Below are 26,323 nucleotides of genomic sequence, written 5' to 3'. Positions count from 1 at the left end.
ATAGAATGTTCTTCCTGAACTGTGCTGGCTTTTTTAGATGTTTTTTAGCAAAGTCCAGTCTAGGCTTTTTCTTCTTGATGCTTATGAGTGGCTTGCACCGTGCAGTGAACCCTCTGTAGTTACTTTCATGCAGTCTTCTCTTTATGGTAGATTTGGATATTGATACGCCTACCTCCTGGAGAGTGTTGTTCACTTGGTTGGCTGTTGTGAAGGGGTTTCTCTTCACCGTGGAGATTATTCTGCGATCATCCACCACTGTTGTCTTCCGTGGGCGCCCAGGTCTTTTTGCATTGATGAGTTCACCAGTGCTTTCTTTCTTTCTCAGGATGCACCAAACTGTAGATTTTGCCACTCCTAATATTGTAGCAATTTCTCGGATGGGTTTTTTCTGTTTTTGCAGCTTAAGGATGGCTTGTTTCACCTGCATGGAGAGCTCCTTTGACCGCATGTTTACTTCACAGCAAAACCTTCCAAATGCAAACACCACACCTCACATCAACTCCAGGCCTTTTATCTGCTTAATTGAGAATGACATAACGAAGGGATTGCCCACACCTGTCCATGAAATAGCCTTGGAGTCAATTGTCCAATTACTTTTGGTCCCTTTAAAAACAGGGTGGCCCATGTTAAGGAGCCGAAACTCCTAAACCCTTCATCCAATTTTAATGTGGAAACCCTCAAATGAAAGCTGAAAGTCTGAACTTCAACTGCATCTGAATTGTTTTGTGTAAAATTAATTGTGGTAATGTCTAGAACCAAAATTAGAAAAATGTTGTCTCTGTCCAAATATATATGGACCTAACTGTATATGGGTATGTGGATGGGTGACCAAACTTTGGCAAATGTTGTATGCAACTTTCTGTTTTTAGTTATTAAAGGGAATGCAGCTCTGAGGCACAAAGTGCAGCTCCACCAGGTGACATTCGGAGCGAGCTGACAGAACCGGAGCCGCCACACGAGCTTGGAAGGTTTATTATTTGGCAATTTCATAAGATAGTTTAATCTTTAAATTCTCAACGTTTCTTCAGTTCTGGGATCAGATCCCCGGCCAGCGCAACACCAGACCGGTGCGGCACCTGCGGAAGTCGGGCTGAACTATGTCCGCTCTCATCTCCACGGAGATCGCTCGCTGTCTGCCTCGGTCGTTCATCTGGATGCAGTTGGTGACTTTCACTGAGAATTCCTGATGTGTCCTGTGGGAAGAAGATGACGTGGAGATCAGTACAGAAGAAACTGTTCTACTCCAGTCACATCCAAAGCAGCACGCACCTTTCTTCAGACTGCCATGTGGAAACCATCATATATGTGACGTAACAGCACAATGCCTCCCATAATAACAGCCACAGAAGCGCCACAGTGTTCAGCCTCTATGCCCCCTGGTGCCACCATAAAGCCCCTATAACTGCCAGTCACAGCGCCTCCATGATGGCCATGAAGACCCCCAATGGTAAGCCAGAGTGCCCTTTACAGCCATGGAGCCTGGAAATTGTCATCCACAGTACTGTAACCATAGCCATAAAGCTTTCCTCAGTCACAGGGTCCCCACAATAGTTACACAGCCTCCTTAATTCTCAAAGTACCCCCACACTGATAGCCATAGGACCCCATAATTATCAGTGCTCCCATTAAAGGAAGAATGTCTCCGTAATCATAGTCATAAGACCCCATAAAAGTCAGTAACAGCGACCTCATAATAGCCACAATGTGCCAGTAATGATAGCCGTAAAGCTTCCCTGATTGTCAGCCACGGATCCCCATGATAGTTATAGAGCCTTCTTAATTCTCAGTCAAAGTAACCCCATAATGACAGCCATAGGGCTCCATTGTCAGTGCCCTCATAATAGTCAAAGAGCCCCCGCATTTATATAGCTATGGAGCCGCCATGATAGCCACAATGCTCCCATAACTGCCTTAGTGCCCCCACTATGATAGCCACTGGCTGCATAATAAGAGCCTCAGTCGCTTGGATGGAGCTGGGGCCCCTGCTGCTCCGCACACAGTGTCCCCTTATTACGCCGGACTATTCACCTGCAGAGCATTGCAAGGACGCCCTGCCCTGACCAATGACCTTGAGGTCAGAGGGCACATGTGACCACTGCTGCCCATCTGGCCGGCCCCTCTCATGCCAGGGCTGACCCAGCAGTGTGGTGACTGACAGCAGAGCGGTGACTGACAGCTGTCCTGCCCCCTCCTCTCCATACGGCTATTACCAGGGGCTTCAGCTCAGCTCTGGTGTCACTGTGATTGGGATTTTATGGGCTGGTTCGTGACACCGGAAATTTTAATATGAGTGGAGGGTCTCTCTAATCGACCCACAATGAACCACATTATTAACCCTTTAACCATTCTGCTCAGTGTCACAAGGGCTCATTGTTATATAGGGAGATTTAGAAAGGATGAGCCATAACTGGGGGCTTCTGACTTCACATCCTGTGCCCCCCTGATGGTGCAGATAGTTATCTGTGGGCCACTCAGCCTCTAATGGGAAGCATGAGGGGGGGAGACAAAGGCCTGTGTGACTGGGGCTGCGTGCCACCGCCGGCTAATTGACTTTAATTGATTGCATTAGAGAATATACTATTTATAACAAGCTGCAGCGCGGGGAGCGGAGCCAGCACTGACTAATGTGCCGCTCACACCAGGAAGGGACCCAAGAGCGAGTGACGGGGACCCCACTGCAACACCAGAAAGAGCAATCGGACAGATGTAACACGATTCTGTGGAGACCCCCAATAATCTGGAAATGACCCTAATAAACGTCGTCTATGTTTAGGCTCCTTGCCTCTTCCAAGTTCTTTGCTTGCTGCAAGTGAATGAGATTTTGTTCACATCCAGAGGCAAAAAAAACTTTTTCTGACCTAATACTTATCAAACGGAGGGTTTGCTACAATGTATCAGTCTAGGCCAAAAAAACGGATCTGTTGCAAATGGAGGAAAACCGGATGTGCGCAATGTATCAGTCAGAAGCCCAAGCAGGTTATAGATCGGTGTTTCCAGTCATCATGTTCTCAGGATTCCCATCGTGCCGCACAGGTGAGAGAATTCCTGATACTTTGATAATTCTTCCATCACCTGCGCAATAATAAGGAAATCCTGAGAACACGATCTGTCGGGGCCGGGAGGACTGGAGACACCGATCTATAACCTGCTTGGGCTTCTGACTGATACATTGCACACATCCGGTTTTCCTCCATTTGCAACAGATCCGTTTTTTTACGCTTAATGGATCGGTGTCGATTACTGGACTTGTGAACTTGCACTGATACATTGTAACAAACTCTATATCACAGAGGATTGTTCACATTGCATGAATTGTAACAAGTCTTCTGCGGGGCGATGTTCTGCCAGAATGTTAGAAAAACACTAAGATCAGCGGAGAGTGGGAACGTTGTCACTGCTTGGGCTCCGCTACTCCACATGTGACATATTAATACCGCACAAGAGATCTGCTAGTATTAACACTGCCGAAAAATACATGGAAGATGGAGCCGGCCCGGGCCAGAGGGACAATCTCCAGGGCACAAAGGCCCGATTCATCATTTCGGGGGATTTTTAAGTCACTCTTCTTTTTTTGTCTTATGGTATTCATTGATGTTTTATGCTCCAAATTCTTCTAAATAGCGCATATTACAAAATGTAATAAGACCCTTTATTTCTTTACCATTTTTGCACCTTTGTAGATAAAAAAAAGACATTTATTTCATTAAAATGTCACACATAAGTCCATGATTTGCAGAAAGAGTTTTGGAATACTTTTGCGTAAAAATTGCACATAATAAATGTGAGGCAAACATCTGGATTACCAAAACCTCACCGGCAATGGCGGAAACAGGAAAAGCCGGATAGAAATAGAAGAAACAAGAATTGGCCCTAAAATGTGATAAATAGTGTTGAGCGATACCTTCCGATATCAGGAAATATCGGATCGGATTGGATCGGACCGATACCCAAAAAATATCGGATATCGCCGATTCCGATACCGGAAACCAATGCAAGTCAATGGGACACAAATATCGGAATGAAAATAAACCCTTTCTTTCCTTGTAGGTTAATTCTACATGAAGGAAAACAACTAAGAATAATGTAGATTGTATTACGCGAAAAGCCGGCAATTCAGCAGCGGCATACACCGGTACCCGGCAATTTACAACAGAAAGAATAGACCTTCACACATAGATTAGATAGATAGAAATATGTCAGTCACATATATATGAAGTACAGTGATAGTGTTGGTTACTGTACGTGTCATTTAGTGTTAAAGGATTTATAAAAAAAAAAATAATATAATAAATTCTCCTGCGCTTGCAGTGAGCGTGAGAGAATTCTCCTGCGCTCACCGCATGCGCAGGAGAATTTTCCCACGTTGTCAGTGACGTGCATGAGGTGAGCCGAGTTCAATGGACATGACCTCGGCTCATCTTTATGCCGTCATCACAGCCAGACACTGAGGAGCACAAGCATGCCTGAACTTCTCAGTGTCTGCGGCATGGCAAGCTGGATGGCAGCGTTCTGCTGCGGTCCAGCCTGTCATGTGAATGTAGCAGAGCTGGAGCCGTCGTGGGAACCATGGAAAGGTAAGGATGATGTTGCTTTATTATTTTATTTTTATTGCAGAAGACATTGGCTTCAGCTGGAATGGGCGTGATGGTAAGTATGGTTTAATTTAGAACAATAAAGAATTGTGTCTTTATTTCAATTAAAGGACTTTATTCTGGGTGTTTGTGGGGTTTTTTAACTTTGACTATGGGGTTAGTAATGGGGGTGTCTTATAGACGCCTCTCCATTACTATCCTGGGCTTGATGTCAGCTGGCATTATAAGCTGACATCAACCCCAACCCTATTACCCCACTGCCACCGCTACAGGGCAGTGAGAAGAGCGAGGCTAAGTGCCAGAATTGGCGCATCCTATGGATGCGCCATTTCTGCGACAGCTGACGGCTGGTGTTTCTAGCCTGGGAGGGGGCCAATATTCATGGCACCCTTCCTGGGCTATTAATATCAGCCCCCAGCTGTCTGCCTAGCCTTTGCTAGCTATTAAAATAGGGGGGATCCCACATCATTTTTTTTGGGGTCCCCCATTTTAATAGCTAGTAAAGGCTAGGTATTCAGCTGGGGGCTGATATTAGTAGCCTGGGAAGCTCCGTGGGTATTACCCCCTTCCCAGGCTTCAAACATTTGCCCCAGCCGTCTGCTTAACCTCCGCTAGAGACTAAAATTAAGGGGAACCCCACGCCAATTTTTTTTTTAATAAATCCTTTATTTTAACACTAAATGACAAGTACAGTAACCAACACTGTCACTGTACTTATTATATATGTGACTGACATGTTTCTATGTATCTAATCTATGTGTGAAGCTTTATTCTTTCTGTTCTAAATTGTCGGGTACCGGTGTATGCCGCTGATGAATTGCCGGCCGGCTTTTTTAAAGAGACGGTGCATGAAAACACTATTATTTTTTTTAATAAATCCTTTAACACTAAATAACAAGTACAGTAACCAACACTGTCACTGTACTTCATATATATGTGACTGACATGTTTCAATGTATCTAATCTATGTGTGATTCTCTATTCCTTCTATTCTAAATTGTCGGGTACCGGTGTATGCCGCTGATGAATTGCCGGCCGGCTTTTTTTAAGATACGGTACATGAAAACACTATTATTTTTTTTAATAAATCCTTTACACTAAATGACAAGTACAGTAAGCTGAGCGCTGCCATCCAGCTTGTCATCCTTCAGAGACACTGCAGAGCGCAGGCATTATGGGAACTTCCGATTCCGGTATTCGATATTCTGAAAGTATCGGAACTCAGTATCGGAACTCAGTATCGGAATGCTCAACACTAGTGATAAACCCAACACTAAGAAGGGAGAAGTCACATGTCGATTACTACAATCATAAGGATACTCCAATGCTAAGTAATAATTCAATTCATTCGTTTTTTCACCCTCAACAGGATAAAGCACAACCCCCTCTCCATGAGGAGACTGAGGGCAACTGTACACAGGATATATCGGCCCCAAGGAAACATTTGTCACTGTCACTAATATAATACTGCCCCCTATGTACAAGAATATAACTAATATAATACTGCCCCCTATGTACAAGAATATAACTACTATAATACTGCCCCCTATGTACAAGAATATAATTTCTATAATACTGCCCCCTATGTACAAGAATATAACTACTATAATACTGCCCCTATGTACAAGAATATAACTACTATAATACTGCCCCTATGTACAAGAATATAACTACTATAATACTGCTCTTATGTACAAGAATATAACTACTATAATACTGCTCCAATGTACAAGAATATAACTACTATAATACTGCCCCTATGTACAAGAATACAACTACTATAATACTGCCCCTATGTACAAGAATATAACTACTATAATACTGCTCCTATGTACAAGAATATAACTACTATAATACTGCTCCTATGTACAAGAATATAACTACTATAATACTGCCCCTATGTACAAGAATATAACTACTATAATACTGCCCCTATGTACAAGAATATAAGTACTATAATACTGCTCCTATGTGCAAGAATATATCTACTATAATACTGCTCCTATGTACAAGAATATAACTACTATAATACTGTTCCCTATGTACAATAATATAACTACTATAATACTGCCCCCTATGTACAAGAATATAACTACTATAATACTGCCCCTATGTACAAGAATATAACTACTATATTACTGCCCCCTTGTAACGGGTCTGGGAGGCGGAACCTCTGAGCAACTTATACAAGGGGGCAGTCCTTGTAAGGAAGCGGGTGGCGACCAGGGAAGACAGGCAGGCAGTCACAGCAGGTGACCGGGACAGTCTCTGGGCAAACGGGCAGGAGATCACGGCAAGTGACCGGGACAGTCTCTGGGTAAACGGGCAGGTACGACCTGTGACGGCTGAGCCTCCAGGTAGGCTAGCAGGCAGATGGCAGATGAGTGCTCCCAGGTGAGCAGGCGAGAGTCTCAGGATAAGCAGGTGGTCACAGCATGTGAAGGCGGAGCCTCCAGGTAGGCTAACAGGCAGGTAGCAGATGAGCGCTCCCAGGTGAGCGGGCAAGAGTCTCTGGACTGGCAGGTGGTCACAGCACGTGACGGCGGAGCCTCTAGGTAGGCTAACAGGCAGGTAGCAGATGAGCGCTCCCAGGTGAGCGGGCAAGAGTCTCTGGACTGGCAGGTGGTCACAGCACGTGACGGCGGAGCCTCTAGGTAGGCTAACAGGCAGGTAGCAGATGAGCGCTCCCAGGTGAGCGGGCAAGAGTCTCTGGACTGGCAGGTGGTCACAGCACGTGACGGCGGAGCCTCCAGGTAGGCTAACAGGCAGGTAGCAGATGAGCGCTCCCAGGTGAGCGGGCAAGCTGGTCCATAGACAGACTGACAGGTGTCGGAACGCAGACCGTCGGACCTCAGGCTAGCAAGCAGGAAAGCGGATGACAGGCAGGAATCAGGCAGCAAACTGGCAGGTAACTGGCAACGGGACCTGAGGGCTGAAGCAGAGTAGTGAACAGTGCAACAACATTGCTCGGGCACCTCCATTTTGGAGGAGGTGCCTTATATATGGAGGGATCCTCCGGCCATTGGCCGGGGACTCCTTAGGGCGACGCGCGCGGCCCCTTTAAGAGAGGGGGAGCGCGCGCGCCCTAAGCACAGTGACCGGGGGAGAGCGGGCGCTGCAGGCAGAGCGGGAGGAAGCCGCCGGGCACGGAGCGGAGAGGTGAGGGGAACAGCGTCCCTGCCTAGCAGGAGGCAGGGACGCTGACGCTACAGTACCCCCCCCTTTAGGCCCCCCCTTTTTTAGGCCAGACAGAAATTTAGCTAGGATGAGAGGGGCATGGATGTTCTCCCGGGGCTCCCACGTTCTCTCCTCGGGACCAAACCCCTTCCAATCTACTAGAAAAAAGGTCTTTCCTCTTACCCTTTTGTTGGCCAGAATGTTCTCTACCTCAAACTCGTCTTCAGCAGAAACCGGAGCAGGAGGCGTACCTGTAGACTTGGAAAAAGAGTTAAGTACCACGGGTTTGAGGAGAGATACATGGAAGGAGTTAGGGATCCGCAAGTTGGCCGGGAGTTTCAATTTATAGGCCACCGGGTTGATTTGTTTGATAACTTCTAGTGGGCCGATGAACCGAGGCCCTAACTTATAGGAAGGAATCTTGAGCCGGACATATTTGGATGAGAGCCAGACCTTATCTCCGGGACGAAATTGTGGGGAATCCAGGCGTTTTTTGCCGGCGTGTCTCTTCATCCGCTCGGATGACTGAAGGAGTGCGGATCGGGTGCTCTCCCAAATGGAGGAAAATTTGCTAACGAGAGATTCTGCGGCCGGGTTGTCCACCGAGGTGGAGACAGGAAAAGGGATCCGAGGATGCTGACCGAAGACTACAAAAAACGGGGATTTAGAAGAAGATTCGCTCTCGTGATTGCTGTAAGAGAACTCGGCCCATGGTAGGAGATCCACCCAGTCAGAATGGTGGGCATTAACGAAGTGCCGGAGGTAACTGGTCAGGTTCTGATTGATCTGCTCCACTTGACCATTGGACTGTGGGTGGTAAGCGGAGGAGAAGTCCAGGGTGACGTCGAGCAGTTTACATGTGGCTCTCCAGAAGCGTGAGGTGAACTGAACCCCACGATCCGACACGATGTGGAGAGGCAGACCATGGAGACGGAAGATGTGGCGGATAAAGTCTTTAGCCAGCTCGGGAGCAGACAGGAGGCCTGGCAGGGGAATAAAATGAGCCATTTTGGAAAAGCGGTCAGCGACCACCCAAATGACCGTACAACCGGCAGAGACGGGGAGATCTGTTATGAAGTCCATAGCTATATGTTGCCACGGGGCAGCAGGCACAGGCAGAGGAAGAAGGCGGCCGGCAGGCAGGTGTCTCGGAACTTTGTTGCGGGCGCAGGACACACAGGCAGAAACAAAGTCAATTACATCCTTGTGCAGGGTAGGCCACCAGTAGTGCCGGGTAATAAGCTGGAGGGTCTTTTTCTGACCGGCGTGCCCAGCTAGCTTAGACGAGTGACCCCAGTGTAGAATCTTCTCCCGATCGGACTCCGTTACGAACGTCTTACCGGGAGGGAGACGATTTAGGCCCACGGGGGCTACCTGCATTACTCTGGCGGGATCGATGATGTGCTTAGGTTCCTCCTCTAGATCAGACACCAGGAAGGATCGGGACAAGGCGTCAGCTTTGATGTTTTTGTCAGCCGGACGAAAATGAAGAATGAAATCAAAGCGGGCAAAAAACAAAGACCACCGGGCTTGGCGCGGGTTAAGTCTCTGGGCGCTCTGGAGATATGCCAAGTTCTTGTGGTCAGTGTAAATTATTACCGGGTGGAGAGCCCCCTCGAGCAGGTAACGCCACTCCTCCAGTGCCATCTTAATGGCCAACAATTCTCGGTCTCCTATAGAATAATTGCGCTCAGAAGAGGAGAAAAGTTTGGAGAAAAAGCCGCAGGTTACCTTTCTTCCGGAAGAAGATTTTTGGGTAAGTACCGCCCCAGCTCCGGAGGAGGATGCGTCAACTTCTAGGAAGAATTGTTTGTTGCCGTCCGGACAATGCAGCACCGAGGCGGAGAGGAAGGCCTGTTTTAAGGAAAGAAATGCCTCCTCTGCTTCGGGCGGCCATTCTCTGGGGTTCGTACCTTTACGGGTGAGAGCAGAGATAGGGGCGGTCCGGGAAGAGAAGTGCGGTATGAACAGGCGGTAATAGTTGGCGAAGCCCAGGAACCGCTGAATAGCCTTCAACCCCTCTGGTCGGGGCCACTTCTGGATGGCAGACAGTTTCTCAGGATCCATTTGTAGACCAGTCTGAGAGATTATGTAGCCCAGAAACGGAAGCGAGGTCTGCTCAAAGATGCACTTCTCATATTTAGCGTAGAGGTGGTTCTGCCTGAGCCTGAGCAGGACCTGACGAACGTCCCTCCGGTGAGTAGGAAGGTCCGGAGAGAAAACCAAGATGTTGTCCAGGTACACCACCACGCAGGAGTAGAGAAGGTCACGGAAGATGTCATTGACCAACTCTTGAAAGACGGCAGGAGCGTTACAGAGACCGAAGGGCATTACAAGGTACTCATAGTGGCCGTCCCGGGTATTGAATGCCGTCTTCCACTCATCCCCCTGACGGATACGGACCAGGTTATATGCCCCACGGAGATCCAGTTTGGTGAAGATACTAGCCCCCCTCAGACGGTCAAATAATTCAGGAATAAGCGGAAGGGGGTATTTATTCTTCACAGTAATCTGGTTTAGGCCTCTATAGTCTATACATGGACGGAGTGAGCCGTCCTTCTTTTTGACAAAGAAGAAGCCTGCTCCCGCCGGGGAGGTAGATTTCCGGATAAATCCCCGGGCCAGGTTCTCCTCAATATATTCAGACATGGACCGGGTTTCAGCAGCGGACAAAGGGTAGATTCGCCCACGTGGAGGAGTAGAGCCGGGCATCAGGTCGATTGGGCAGTCGTATGGTCTATGAGGAGGTAAAGTCTCTGCCTCTTTTTTATCGAAGACATCCGCATAAGACCAATAGGGAACCGGAAGACCGGGCAGATTGGCTGGGGTAGGAGAAGGACGGGCAGGATGAACGGGAACTAGACAAGTCTTATGGCAGTCCTGTCCCCAGCGAAGGACCTCTCCGGTCTGCCAGTCAAGCACGGGTGCATGTATCTGGAGCCAAGGAAGGCCTAGCAATAGTGCGTGAGAGAGTCCAGGCAGAACATGAAAGGAGATGCTCTCGGAATGCAGCATTCCCACCTGTAGAGTCAGAGATTCGGTGATGAGTTGGATGGGATGTGGTAAGAGGCCCCCATCCACGGCGGCGACAGATATAGGTACGGCCAGAGGTTTGGTGGGAATGTGGTATTTTTCTACCAGGGATTGAGAGATGAGATTTCCAGCAGCTCCAGAGTCAAGTTGAGCCAGTTCAAAATAGCGGTTCTCTCCGCAGAGGATAGAAACAGACAGCATCAGGGATGGAGAGGGTTTACTTTTGTCTAGGGCGACCTCTCTGAGCGATCCTAGACACAGGCGTTTCCCGACCTCTCAGGGCAGGAACGGATCCGGTGCTCCTTACTGCCACAGTAGAAACAGCTCCCCTCGGCACGACGCAAGTCTTGACGGGTCTTGACCATCTTGGTCTGGTCGACCTGCATAGGCTCAGGTGCCTGGGGAGTAACAGGGGGACTGACGGGTCTCTGGAAGGTAGGGACTAGACGTGGAATCCTCCTCTCACGGGTGACCTCCCTAGCGCGCTCCTGGAACCGGATGTCAATCCGGGTGGCAAGTGTAATCAAGCCGTCGAGAGTGGTAGGAATGTCCCGACCGGCGAGTTCATCTTTAATACGGCCGGACAGACCCTCCCAGAAGACGGACACCAGGGCGTCGTTATCCCAGGCCAGCTCCGAAGCAAGGGTACGGAACCGTATGGCATATTGGCCCACGGTGAGACTCCCTTGACGGAGGCGTAGCAGAGATGAGGCGGATGAGGTCCTCCGTCCGGGTTCGTCGAAGACCTTCCGGAAAGCCGTGAGAAAGGCTGGCAGGTCGGACACCAGAGGGTCTCCTCTCTCCCATAGAGGATTTAGCCAAGCCAGTGCCTCTCCCGTGAGATGGGACATGATGAAGGCTACTTTGGCCCGGTCGGAATTAAACTGGTGGGACTGGTGTTCAAAGTGCAGGGTGCACTGGTTAATGAAGCCCCGAACTTGAGCGGAGTCGCCTCCGAAGCGAGGAGGTGCAGAAAGCCGGATTCCAGAGCAGGATACTATGGTATTGGTGGGCAGCGGAGCAGCCGGGCTGCGAGTCATGACACTAGCGGTGGTTGCTGGTGGGGCAGTCAAAGTGTCCAGGCGAGTATTGACATTCCGCAGGTGACCCAGGATGGACTCCTGTTGGGACCTCTGTCGGGACAGTTCATGACAAAGGTCCGAGAGCGAGGGAGCTTGGGTGCCACCGGGTTCCATGGCCCGAGCAAACTGTAACGGGTCTGGGATGCGGAACCTCTGAGCAACTTATACAAGGGGGCGGTCCTTGTAAGGGAGCGGGTGGCGACCAGGGAAGACAGGCAGGCGGTCACAGCAGGTGACCGGGACAGTCTCTGGGCAAACGGGCAGGAGGTCACGGCAAGTGACCGGGACAGTCTCTGGGTAAACGGGCAGGAGGTCACAGCAAGTGACCGGGGCAGTCTCTGGGTAAACGGGCAGGTACGACCTGTGACGGCTGAGCCTCCAGGTAGGCTAGCAGGCAGATGGCAGATGAGTGCTCCCAGGTGAGCAGGCGAGAGTCTCAGGATAAGCAGGTGGTCACAGCATGTGACGGCGGAGCCTCCAGGTAGGCTAACAGGCAGGTAGCAGATGAGCGCTCCCAGGTGAGCGGGCAAGAGTCTCTGGACTGGCAGGTGGTCACAGCACGTGACGGCGGAGCCTCTAGGTAGGCTAACAGGCAGGTAGCAGATGAGCGCTCCCAGGTGAGCGGGCAAGAGTCTCTGGACTGGCAGGTGGTCACAGCACGTGACGGCGGAGCCTCTAGGTAGGCTAACAGGCAGGTAGCAGATGAGCGCTCCCAGGTGAGCGGGCAAAAGTCTCTGGACTGGCAGGTGGTCACAGCACGTGACGGCGGAGCCTCTAGGTAGGCTAACAGGCAGGTAGCAGATGAGCGCTCCCAGGTGAGCGGGCAAGCTGGTCCATAGACAGACTGACAGGTGTCGGAAGGCAGACCGTCGGACCTCAGGCTAGCAAGCAGGAAAGCGGATGACAGGCAGGAATCAGGCAGCAAACTGGCAGGAGACTGGCAGGTAACTGGCAACGGGACCTGAGGGCTGAAGCAGAGTAGTGAACAGTGCAACAACATTGCTCGGGCACCTCCATTTTGGAGGAGGTGCCTTATATATGGAGGGATCCTCCGGCCATTGACCGGGGACTCCTTAGGGCGACGCGCGCGGCCCCTTTAAGAGAGGGGGAGCGCGCGCGCGCCCTAATCACAGTGACCGGGGGAGAGCGGGCGCTGCAGGCAGAGCGGGAGGAAGCCACCGGGCACGGAGCAGAGAGGTGAGGGGAACAGCGTCCCTGCCTAGCAGGAGGGAGGGACGCCGACGCTACACCCCTATGTACAAGAATATAACTACTATAATACTGCCCCCTATGTACAAGAATATAACTACTATAATACTGCCCCTATGTACAAGAATATAACTACTATAATACTGCTCCTATGTACAAGAATATAACTACTATAATACTGCCTCTATGTACAAGAATATAACTACTATAATACTGCTCCTATGTACAAGAATATAACTACTATAATACTGCTCCTATGTACAAGAATATAACTACTATAATACTGCCCCTATGTACAAGAATATAACTACTATAATACTGCCCCCTATGTACAAGAATATAACTACTATAATACTGCCCCTCTGAACAAGAATTTAACTACTATATTACTGCCCCCTATGTACTAGAATATAACTACTATAATACTGCTCCTATGTACAAGAATATAACTACTATAATACTGCTCCTATGTACAAGAATATAACTACTATAATACTGCTCCTATGCACAAGAATATAACTACTATAATACTGCCCCCTGTGTACAAGAATTTAACAACTATATTACTGCCCCCTATGTACTAGAATATAACTACTATAATATTGCTCCTATGTACAAGAATATAACTACTATAATACTGCTCCCTATGTACAATAATATAACTACTATAATACTGCCCCTATGTACAAGAATATAACTACTATAATACTTCCAGTATGTACAAGAATATAACTACTATAATACTGCCCCTATGTACAAGAATATAACTACTATAATACTGCTCCTATGTACAAGAATATAACTACTATAATACTGCCTCTATGTACAAGAATATAACTACTATAATACTGCTCCTATGTACAAGAATATAACTACTATAATACTGCTCCTATGTACAAGAATATAACTACTATAATACTGCCCCTATGTACAAGAATATAACTACTATAATACTGCTCCTATGTACAAGAATATAACTACTATAATACTTCCAGTATGTACAAGAATATAACTACTATAATACTGCCCCTATGTACAAGAATATAACTACTATAATACTGCCACCTATGTACAAGAATATAGTTACTATAATACTGTCCCTATGTACAAGAATATAACTACTATAATACTGCCCCTATGTACAAGTTTATAACTACTATAATACTGCCCCCTATGTACAGGAATATAACTACTATAATACTGCCTCCTATATACAAGAATATAACTACTATAATACTGCCCCCTATATACAAGAATATAACTACTATAATACTGCCCCCCATGTACAAGAATATAACTACTATAATACTGCCCCTATGTACAAGAAAATAACTACTATAATACTGCCCCTATGTACAAGAATATAACTACTATAATACTGCCCCTATGCACAAGAATATAACTACTATAATACTGCTCCCTATGTACAAGAATATAACTACTATAATACTGCTCATATGTACAAGAATATAACTACTATAATACTGCCCCCTATGTACAAGAATATAACTACTATAATACTGCTCCTATGTACAAGAATATAACTACTATAATACTGCTTCTATGCACAAGAATATAACTACTATAATACTGCCCCCTATGTACAAGAATATAACTACTATAATACTGCTCCTATGTACAAGAATATAACTACTATAATACTGCCCCCTATGTACAAGAATATAACTACTATAATACTGCTCCCTATGTACAAGAATATAACTACTATAATACTGCTCATATGTACAAGAATATAACTACTATAATACTGCCCCCTATGTACAAGAATATAACTACTATAATACTGCCCCTATGTACAAGAATATAACTACTATAATACTGCTCCTATGCACAAGAATATAACTACTATAATACGGCCCCCTATGTACAAGAATATAACTACTATAATACTGCTCCTATGTACAAGAATATAACTACTATAATACAGTCCCTATATACAAGAATATAACTACTATAATACTGCCCCTACAGTGCCTTGTGAAAGTATGTGGCCCCCTTTAACTTTTCTAACTTTTGCCACATTTCTGGATTCAAACATAAAGATATAAAATTCTATTTTTTTGGTGAAGAATCTACAAGTGGGACACAATCGTGAAATGGAACGAAATTTATTAGATATTTTAAACTTTTTTAGCAAATTAAAAACTGAAAAGTGGGGCGTGCAATATTATTCGGCCCCTTTACTTTCAGTGCAGAAGTTCAGTGAGGATCTCTGAAGGATCCAATGTTCTCCTCAATGACTGGTAATGATACATAGGATCCACCTGTGTGTAATCAGGTCTCGGTATAAATGCACCTGCTCTGTGATAGTCTCAGGGTTCTGTTTCAAGTGCAGAGAGCATCATGAAGACCAAGGAACTCACCAGGCAGGTCCCAGATACTGTTATGGCGAAGTTTAAAGCCGGATTTGGATACAAAAAGATTTCCCAAGTTTTAAACATCTCAAGGAGCACTGTGCTAGAGATCATATTGAAATGGAAGGAGTATCAGACCACTGCAAATCTACCAAGACCCGGCCGTCCCTCTAAACTTTCATCTCGAACAAGGAGAAGACTGATCAGAGATGCAGCCGAAAGGCCCATGATCACTCTGGATGAACTGCAGAGATCTACAGCTGAGGTGGGAGAGTCTGTCCACAGGACAACAATCAGTCGTACAATCACAAATCTGGCCTTTATGGAAGAGTGGTAAGAAGAAAGCCATTTCTCAAAGATATCCATAAAAAATCTTGTTTGAAGTTTGCCACAAGCCACCTGGGAGACACAGCAGACATGTGGAATAAGGTGCTCTGGTCAGATGAAACCAAAATCAAACTTTTTGGCCACAATGCAAAACAATATGTTTGGCGTAAAAGCAACACAGCTCATCACTCTCAAAACACCATCCCCACTGTCAAACATGGTGGTGGCAGCTTCATGGTTTGGGCCTGCTTTTCTTCAGCAGGGACAGGGAAGATGGTTAAAATTGATGGGAAGATGGACGGAGCCAAATACAGGACCATTCTGGAAGAAAACCTGTTGGAGTCTAAAAGACCTGAGACTGGAACGAAGATTTATCTTCCAACAAGACAATGATCCCAAACATAAAGCAAAATCTACAATGGAATGGTTCAAAAATAAACGTATCCAGGTGTTAGAATGGCCAAGTCAAAGTCCAGACCTGAATCCAATCGAGAATCTGTGGAAAGAGCTGAAAACTGCTGTTCACAAACGCCCTCCGTCCAACCTCACTGAGCTCGAGCTGTGTGCAAGGAAGAATGGGCAAGAATTTCAGCCTCTCGATGTGCAAAACTGATAGAGACATACCCCAAGCAGCTGTAATCGCAGCAAAAGGTGTCGCTACAAAGTATTAACTCAAAGGGGCCGAATAATATTGCACGCCCCACTTTTCAGTTTTTAATTTGTTAAAAAAGTTTAAAATATCCAATAAATTTCGTTCCATTTCACGATTGTGTCCCACTTGTTGTTGATTCTTCCCAAAAAATTAGAATTTTACATCTTTATGTTTGAAGCCAGAAATGTGGCAAAAGGTAAAAAAGTTCAAGGGAGCCAAATACTTTCACAATGCACTGTATGTACAAGAATATAACTACTATAATACTGCTCCCTATGTACAAGAATATAACTCCTATAATACTGCTCCTATGTACAAGAATATAACTACTATAATACTGCCCTCTATGTACAAGAATATAACTACTATAATACTGCCCCTATGTACAAGAATATAACTCCTATAATACTGCTCCTATGTACAAGAATATAACTACTATAATACTGCCCCTATGTACAAGAATATAACTACTATAATACTGCTCCTATGTACAAGAATATAACTACTATAATACTGCCCATATGTACAAGAATATAACTACTATAATACTGCCCTCTATGTACAAGAATATAACTACTATAATACTGTTCCTATGTACAAGAATATAACTACTATAATACTGCCCCTATGTACAAGAATATAACTACTATAATACTGCCCCCTATGTACAAGAATATAACTACTATAATACTGCTCCTATGTACAAGAATATAACTACTATAATACTGCTCCTATGTACAAGAATATAACTACTATAATACTGCCCCTATGTACAAGAATATAACTATTATAATACTGCTCCTCTGTACAAGATTATAACTACTATAATACTGCCCCTATGTACAAGAATATAACTATTATAATACTGCTCCTCTGTACAAGAATATAACTACTATAATACTGGCCCTATCTACAAGAATATAACTACTATAATACTGCTCCTATGTACAAGAATATAACTACTATAATACTGCTCCTATGTACAAGAATATAACTACTATAATACTGCACCTATGTACAAGAATATAACTACTATAATACTGCCCCCTATGTACAAGAATATAACTACTATAATACTGTCTCCTATGTACAAGAATATAACTACTATAATACTGCCCCCTATGTACAGGAATATAACTACTATAATACTGCCCCCTATGTACAAGAATATAACTACTATAATACTGCTCCTCTGTACAAGAATATAGCTACTATAATACTGCCCCCTATGTGCACGAATATAACTACTATAATAGTGTCCCCTATGTACAAGAATATAACTACTATAATACTGCCCCTATGTACAAGAATATAACTACTATAATACTGCCCCCTATGTACAAGAATATACCTACTATAATACTGCTCCTATGTACAAGAATATAACTACTATAATACTGCTCCTATGTACAAGAATATAACTACTATAATACTGCTCCTATGTACAAGAATATAACTACTATAATACTGCTCCTATGTACAAGAATATAACTACTATAATACTGCTCCTATGTACAAGAATATAACTACTATAATACTGCCCCATATGTACAAGAATATAACTACTATAATACTGCTCCTATGTATAAGAATATAACTACTATAATATTGCCCCTATGTACAAGAATATAACTACTATAATACTGCTCCCTATGTACAAGAATATAACTATTATAATACTGCTCCTCTGTACAAGAATATAACTACTATAATACTGCTCCCTATGTACAATAATATAACTACTATAATACTGCCCCTATGTACAAGAATATAACTACTATAATACTGCTCCTATGTACAAGAATATAACTACTATAATACTGCTCCTATGTACAAGAATATAACTACTATAATACTGCTCCTATGTACAAGAATATAACTACTATAATACTGCTCCTATGTACAAGAATATAACTACTATAATACTGCTCCTATGTACAAGAATATAACTACTATAATACTGCTCCTATGTACAAGAATATAACTACTATAATACTGCCCCTATGTACAAGAATATAACTACTATAATACTGCTCCTATGTACAAGAATATAACTACTATAATACTGCCCATATGTACAAGAATATAACTACTATAATACTGTTCCTATGTACAAGAATATAACTACTATAATACTGCCCCCTATGTACAAGAATATAACTACTATAATACTGCCCCCTATGTACAAGAATATAACTACTATAATACTGCTCCTATGTACAAGAATATAACTACTATAATACTGCTCCTATGTACAAGAATATAACTACTATAATACTGCCCCTATGTACAAGAATATAACTATTATAATACTGCTCCTCTGTACAAGATTATAACTACTATAATACTGCCCATATGTACAAGAATATAACTATTATAATACTGCTCCTCTGTACAAGAATATAACTACTATAATACTGCCCCTATCTACAAGAATATAACTACTATAATACTGCTCCTATGTACAAGAATATAACTACTATAATACTGCTCCTATGTACAAGAATATAACTACTATAATACTGCACCTATGTACAAGAATATAACTACTATAATACTGCCCCCTATGTACAAGAATATAACTACTATAATACTGTCTCCTATGTACAAGAATATAACTACTATAATACTGCCCCCTATGTACAGGAATATAACTACTATAATACTGCCCCCTATGTACAAGAATATAACTACTATAATACTGCTCCTCTGTACAAGAATATAGCTACTATAATACTGCCCCCTATGTACACGAATATAACTACTATAATAGTGTCCCCTATGTACAAGAATATAACTACTATAATACTGCCCCTATGTACAAGAATATAACTACTATAATACTGCCCCCTATGTACAAGAATATACCTACTATAATACTGCTCCTATGTACAAGAATATAACTACTATAATACTGCTCCTATGTACAAGAATATAACTACTATAATACTGCTCCTATGTACAAGAATATAACTACTATAATACTGCTCCTATGTACAAGAATATAACTACTATAATACTGCTCCTATGTACAAGAATATAACTACTATAATACTGCTCCTATGTACAAGAATATAACTACTATAATACTGCCCCATATGTACAAGAATATAACTACTATAATACTGCTCCTATGTATAAGAATATAACTACTATAATATTGCCCCTATGTACAAGAATATAACTACTATAATACTGCTCCCTATGTACAAGAATATAACTATTATAATACTGCTCCTCTGTACAAGAATATAACTACTATAATACTGCTCCTTGTGTACAAGAATATAACTGCTATAATACTGCCCCTATGTACAAGAATATAACTACTATAATACTGCTCCTATGTACAAGAATATAACTACTATAATACTGCACCTATGTACAAGAATATAACTACTATAACACTGCCCCCTATGTACAAGAATATAACTACTATAATACTGTCTCCTATGTACAAGAATATAACTACTATAATACTGCTCCTATGTACAAGAATATAACTACTATAATACTGCCCCCGATGTACAAGAATATAACTACTATAATACTGCCCCTATGTACAAGAATATATCTACTATAATACTCCACCCTATGTACAAGAATATAACTACTATAATACTGCTCCTATGTACAAGAATATAACTACTATAATACTGCTCCCTATGTACAAGAATATAACTACTATAATACTGCTCATATGTACAAGAATATAACTACTATAATACTGCCCCCTATGTACAAGAATATAACTACTATAATACTGCCCCTATGTACAAGAATATAACTACTATAATACTGCTCCTATGCACAAGAATATAACTACTATAATACGGCCCCCTATGTACAAGAATATAGCTACTATAATACTGCTCCTATGTACAAGAATATAACTACTATAATACAGTCCCTATATACAAGAATATAACTACTATAATACTGCCCCTACAGTGCCTTGTGAAAGTATGTGGCCCCCTTTAACTTTTCTAACTTTTGCCACATTTCTGGATTCAAACATAAAGATATAAAATTCTATTTTTTTGGTGAAGAATCTACAAGTGGGACACAATCGTGAAATGGAACGAAATTTATTAGATATTTTAAACTTTTTTAGCAAATTAAAAACTGAAAAGTGGGGCGTGCAATATTATTCGGCCCCTTTACTTTCAGTGCAGAAGTTCAGTGAGGATCTCTGAAGGATCCAATGTTCTCCTCAATGACTGGTAATGATACATAGGATCCACCTGTGTGTAATCAGGTCTCGGTATAAATGCACCTGCTCTGTGATAGTCTCAGGGTTCTGTTTCAAGTGCAGAGAGCATCATGAAGACCAAGGAACTCACCAGGCAGCTCCGAGATACTGTTATGGCGAAGTTTAAAGCCGGATTTGGATACAAAAAGATTTCCCAAGTTTTAAACATCTCAAGGAGCACTGTGCTAGAGATCATATTGAAATGGAAGGAGTATCAGACCACTGCAAATCTACCAAGACCCGGCTGTCCCTCTAAACTTTCATCTCGAACAAGGAGAAGACTGATCAGAGATGCAGCCGAAAGGCCCATGATCACTCTGGATGAACTGCAGAGATCTACAGCTGAGGTGGGAGAGTCTGTCCACAGGACAACAATCAGTCGTACAATCACAAATCTGGCCTTTATGGAAGAGTGGTAAGAAGAAAGCCATTTCTCAAAGATATCCATAAAAAATCTTGTTTGAAGTTTGCCACAAGCCACCTGGGAGACACACCAAACATGTGGAATAAGGTGCTCTGGTCAGATGAAACCAAAATCAAACTTTTTGGCCACAATGCAAAACAATATGTTTGGCGTAAAAGCAACACAGCTCATCACTCTCAAAACACCATCCCCACTGTCAAACATGGTGGTGGCAGCTTCATGGTTTGGGCCTGCTTTTCTTCAGCAGGGACAGGGAAGATGGTTAAAATTGATGGGAAGATGGACGGAGCCAAATACAGGACCATTCTGGAAGAAAACCTGTTGGAGTCTAAAAGACCTGAGACTGGAACGAAGATTTATCTTCCAACAAGACAATGATCCCAAACATAAAGCAAAATCTACAATGGAATGGTTCAAAAATAAACGTATCCAGGTGTTAGAATGGCCAAGTCAAAGTCCAGACCTGAATCCAATCGAGAATCTGTGGAAAGAGCTGAAAACTGCTGTTCACAAACGCCCTCCGTCCAACCTCACTGAGCTCGAGCTGTGTGCAAGGAAGAATGGGCAAGAATTTCAGCCTCTCGATGTGCAAAACTGATAGAGACATACCCCAAGCAGCTGTAATCGCAGCAAAAGGTGTCGCTACAAAGTATTAACTCAAAGGGGCCGAATAATATTGCACCCCCCACTTTTCAGTTTTTAATTTGTTAAAAAAGTTTAAAATATCCAATAAATTTCGTTCCATTTCACGATTGTGTCCCACTTGTTGTTGATTCTTCCCAAAAAATTAGAATTTTATATCTTTATGTTTGAAGCCAGAAATGTGGCAAAAGGTAAAAAAGTTCAAGGGGGCCAAATACTTTCACAATGCACTGTATGTACAAGAATATAACTACTATAATACTGCTCCCTATGTACAAGAATATAACTCCTATAATACTGCTCCTATGTACAAGAATATAACTACTATAATACTGCCCCCTATGTACAAGAATATAACTACTATAATACTGCCCCTATGTACAAGAATATAACTCCTATAATACTGCTCCTATGTACAAGAATATAACTACTATAATACTGCCCCTATGTACAAGAATATAACTACTATAATACTGCTCCTATGTACAAGAATATAACTACTATAATACTGCCCATATGTACAAGAATATAACTACTATAATACTGTTCCTATGTACAAGAATATAACTACTATAATACTGCCCCCTATGTACAAGAATATAACTACTATAATACTGCCCCCTATGTACAAGAATATAACTACTATAATACTGCTCCTATGTACAAGAATATAACTACTATAATACTGCTCCTATGTACAAGAATATAACTACTATAATACTGCCCCTATGTACAAGAATATAACTATTATAATACTGCTCCTCTGTACAAGATTATAACTACTATAATACTGCCCATATGTACAAGAATATAACTATTATAATACTGCTCCTCTGTACAAGAATATAACTACTATAATACTGCCCCTATCTACAAGAATATAACTACTATAATACTGCTCCTATGTACAAGAATATAACTACTATAATACTGCTCCTATGTACAAGAATATAACTACTATAATACTGCACCTATGTACAAGAATATAACTACTATAATACTGCCCCCTATGTACAAGAATATAACTACTATAATACTGTCTCCTATGTACAAGAATATAACTACTATAATACTGCCCCCTATGTACAGGAATATAACTACTATAATACTGCCCCCTATGTACAAGAATATAACTACTATAATACTGCTCCTCTGTACAAGAATATAGCTACTATAATACTGCCCCCTATGTACACGAATATAACTACTATAATAGTGTCCCCTATGTACAAGAATATAACTACTATAATACTGCCCCTATGTACAAGAATATAACTACTATAATACTGCCCCCTATGTACAAGAATATACCTACTATAATACTGCTCCTATGTACAAGAATATAACTACTATAATACTGCTCCTATGTACAAGAATATAACTACTATAATACTGCTCCTATGTACAAGAATATAACTACTATAATACTGCTCCTATGTACAAGAATATAACTACTATAATACTGCTCCTATGTACAAGAATATAACTACTATAATACTGCTCCTATGTACAAGAATATAACTACTATAATACTGCCCCATATGTACAAGAATATAACTACTATAATACTGCTCCTATGTATAAGAATATAACTACTATAATATTGCCCCTATGTACAAGAATATAACTACTATAATACTGCTCCCTATGTACAAGAATATAACTATTATAATACTGCTCCTCTGTACAAGAATATAACTACTATAATACTGCTCCTTGTGTACAAGAATATAACTGCTATAATACTGCCCCTATGTACAAGAATATAACTACTATAATACTGCTCCTATGTACAAGAATATAACTACTATAATACTGCACCTATGTACAAGAATATAACTACTATAACACTGCCCCCTATGTACAAGAATATAACTACTATAATACTGTCTCCTATGTACAAGAATATAACTACTATAATACTGCCCCCTATGTACAAGAATATAACTACTATAATACTGCCCCATATGTACAAGAATATAACTACTATAATACTGCCCCCTATGTACAGGAATATAACTACTATAATACTGCCCCCTATGTACAAGAATATAACTACTATAATACTGCCCCATATGTACAAGAATATAACTACTATAATACTGCTCCTATGTATAAGAATATAACTACTATAATACTGCCCCTATGTACAAGAATATAACTACTATAATACTGCTCCCTATGTACAAGAATATGAGTACTATAATACAGCCCCCTATGTACAGGAATATAACTACTATAATACTGCTCCTATGTACAAGAATATAACTATTATAATACTGCTCCCTATGTACAAGAATATAACTACTATAATACTGCCACTATGTACAAGAATATAACTACTATAATACTGCTTCCTATGTACAAGAATATAACTACTATAATACTGCCCCCTATGTACAAGAATATACCTACTATAATACTGCTCCTATGTACAAGAATATAACTATTATAATACTGCTCCTATGTACAAGAATATAACTACTATAATACTGCTCCTATGTACAAGAATATAACTACTATAATACTGCTCCTATGTACAAGAATATAACTACTATAATACTGCCCCATATGTACAAGAATATAACTACTATAATACTGCTCCTATGTATAAGAATATAACTACTATAATACTGCCCCTATGTACAAGAATATAACTACTATAATACTGCTCCCTATGTACAAGAATATAACTATTATAATACTGCTCCTCTGTACAAGAATATAACTACTATAATACTGCTCCTTGTGTACAAGAATATAACTGCTATAATACTGCCCCTATGTACAAGAATATAACTACTATAATACTGCCCCTATGTACAAGAATATAACTACTATAATACTGCTCCTATGTACAAGAATATAACTACTATAATACTGCACCTATGTACAAGGATATAACTACTATAATACTGCCCCCTATGTACAAGAATATAACTAGTATAATACTGTCTCCTATGTACAAGAATATAACTACTATAATACTGCCCCCTATGTACAGGAATATAACTACTATAATACTGCCCACTATGTACAAGAATATAACTACTATAATACTGCCCCATATGTACAAGAATATAACTACTATAATACTGTTCCTATGTATAAGAATATAACTACTATAATACTGCCCCCTATGTACAAGAATATAACTACTATAATACTGCCCCATATGTATAAGAATATAACTACTATAATACTGCTCCTATGTATAAGAATATAACTACTATAATACTGCCCCCTATGTACAAGAATATAACTACTATAATACTGCCCCATATGTACAAGAATATAACTACTATAATACTGCTCCTATGTATAAGAATATAACTACTATAATACTGCCCCATATGTACAAGAATATAACTACTATAATACTGCTCCTATGTATAAGAATATAACTACTATAATACTGCCCCATATGTACAAGAATATAACTACTATAATACTGCCCCTATGTACAAGAATATAACTACTATAATACTGCTCCCTATGTACAAGAATATAAGTACTATAATACAGCCCCCTATGTACAGGAATATAACTACTATAATACTGCTCCCTATGTACAAAAATATAACTACTATAATACTGCTCCTATGTACAAGAATATAACTACTATAATACTGCCCCTTATATATAAGAATATAACAACTATAATACTGCTCCCTATGTACAAGAATATAACTACTATAATACTGCTCCCTATGTACAAGAATATAACTACTATAATACTGCCACTATGTACAAGAATATAACTACTATAATACTGCCCCTATGTACAAGAATATAACTACTATAATACTGCCCCCTATGTACAAGAATATAACTACTATAATACTGCCCCATATGTACAAGAATATAACTACTATAATACTGCTCCTATGTACAAGAATATAACTACTATGATACTGCCCCTATGTACAAGAATATAACTACTATAATACTGCCACTATGTACAAGAATATAACTACTATGATACTGCCCCCTATGTACAAAAATATAACTACTATAATACTGCTCCTATGTACAAGAATATAACTACTATAATACTGCTCCTATGTACAAGAATATAACTACAATAATACTGCTCCCATGTACAAGAATGTAACTACTATAATACTGCCCCCTATGTACAAGAATATAACTACTATAATACTGCCCCCTATGTACAAGAATATAACTACTATAATACTGCTCCCTATGTACAAGAATATAACTACTATAATACTGCCCCCTATGTACAAGAATATAACTACTATAATACTGCCTCCTATGTACAAGAATATAACTACTATAATACTGCTCTCTGTAGCATCGGCGTCTCTGCCCCCTGCCAGGCAGAGACGCCGTCCCTCTCACCTCCTCGCTACCTGCGCGGCGTCCTCCAGCGCTCCTCTTCCTGCTGCTGCTGCATACTGATTCGGTGGACCTCCTACCATGGGCTGAATTCTCCTACAACAACCATGAGAGCGAATCGACTTCCAAGTCCCCGTTCTTTATAGTCTATGGTCAACATCCCCGGATTCCGTTTCCCGTCTCCGCTTCTGTGGAC

General features: G+C 41.8%; 1 protein-coding gene across 3 annotated transcripts in view; it reads right to left on the bottom strand.

Annotated features, from left to right (window-relative positions):
* Window positions 1–956: 956 nt before the first annotated feature.
* Window positions 957–26,323, bottom strand: part of LOC141264775 (unconventional myosin-Ig-like) — a 443,459-nt gene continuing 418,092 nt past the window's right edge. For all 3 annotated transcript variants that reach the window (XM_073677080.1, XM_073677078.1, XM_073677079.1), the window contains one exon: window positions 957–1,193. In XM_073677080.1, coding sequence (XP_073533181.1) covers window positions 1,037–1,193 — 157 coding nt within the window. In that variant the 3' untranslated portion in view covers window positions 957–1,036. The remainder of the gene's footprint in view (window positions 1,194–26,323) is intronic.

The sequence above is a fragment of the Phyllobates terribilis genome, unplaced genomic scaffold, assembly GCF_046119375.1.
Source record: "Phyllobates terribilis strain yellow unplaced genomic scaffold, ASM4611937v1 Scaffold_4__5_contigs__length_816908805, whole genome shotgun sequence".
NCBI lineage: Eukaryota > Metazoa > Chordata > Amphibia > Anura > Dendrobatidae > Phyllobates > Phyllobates terribilis.
The sequence above is the reverse complement of the archived record's forward strand: the minus strand, read 5'-3'. Positions and strand labels throughout refer to the sequence as shown.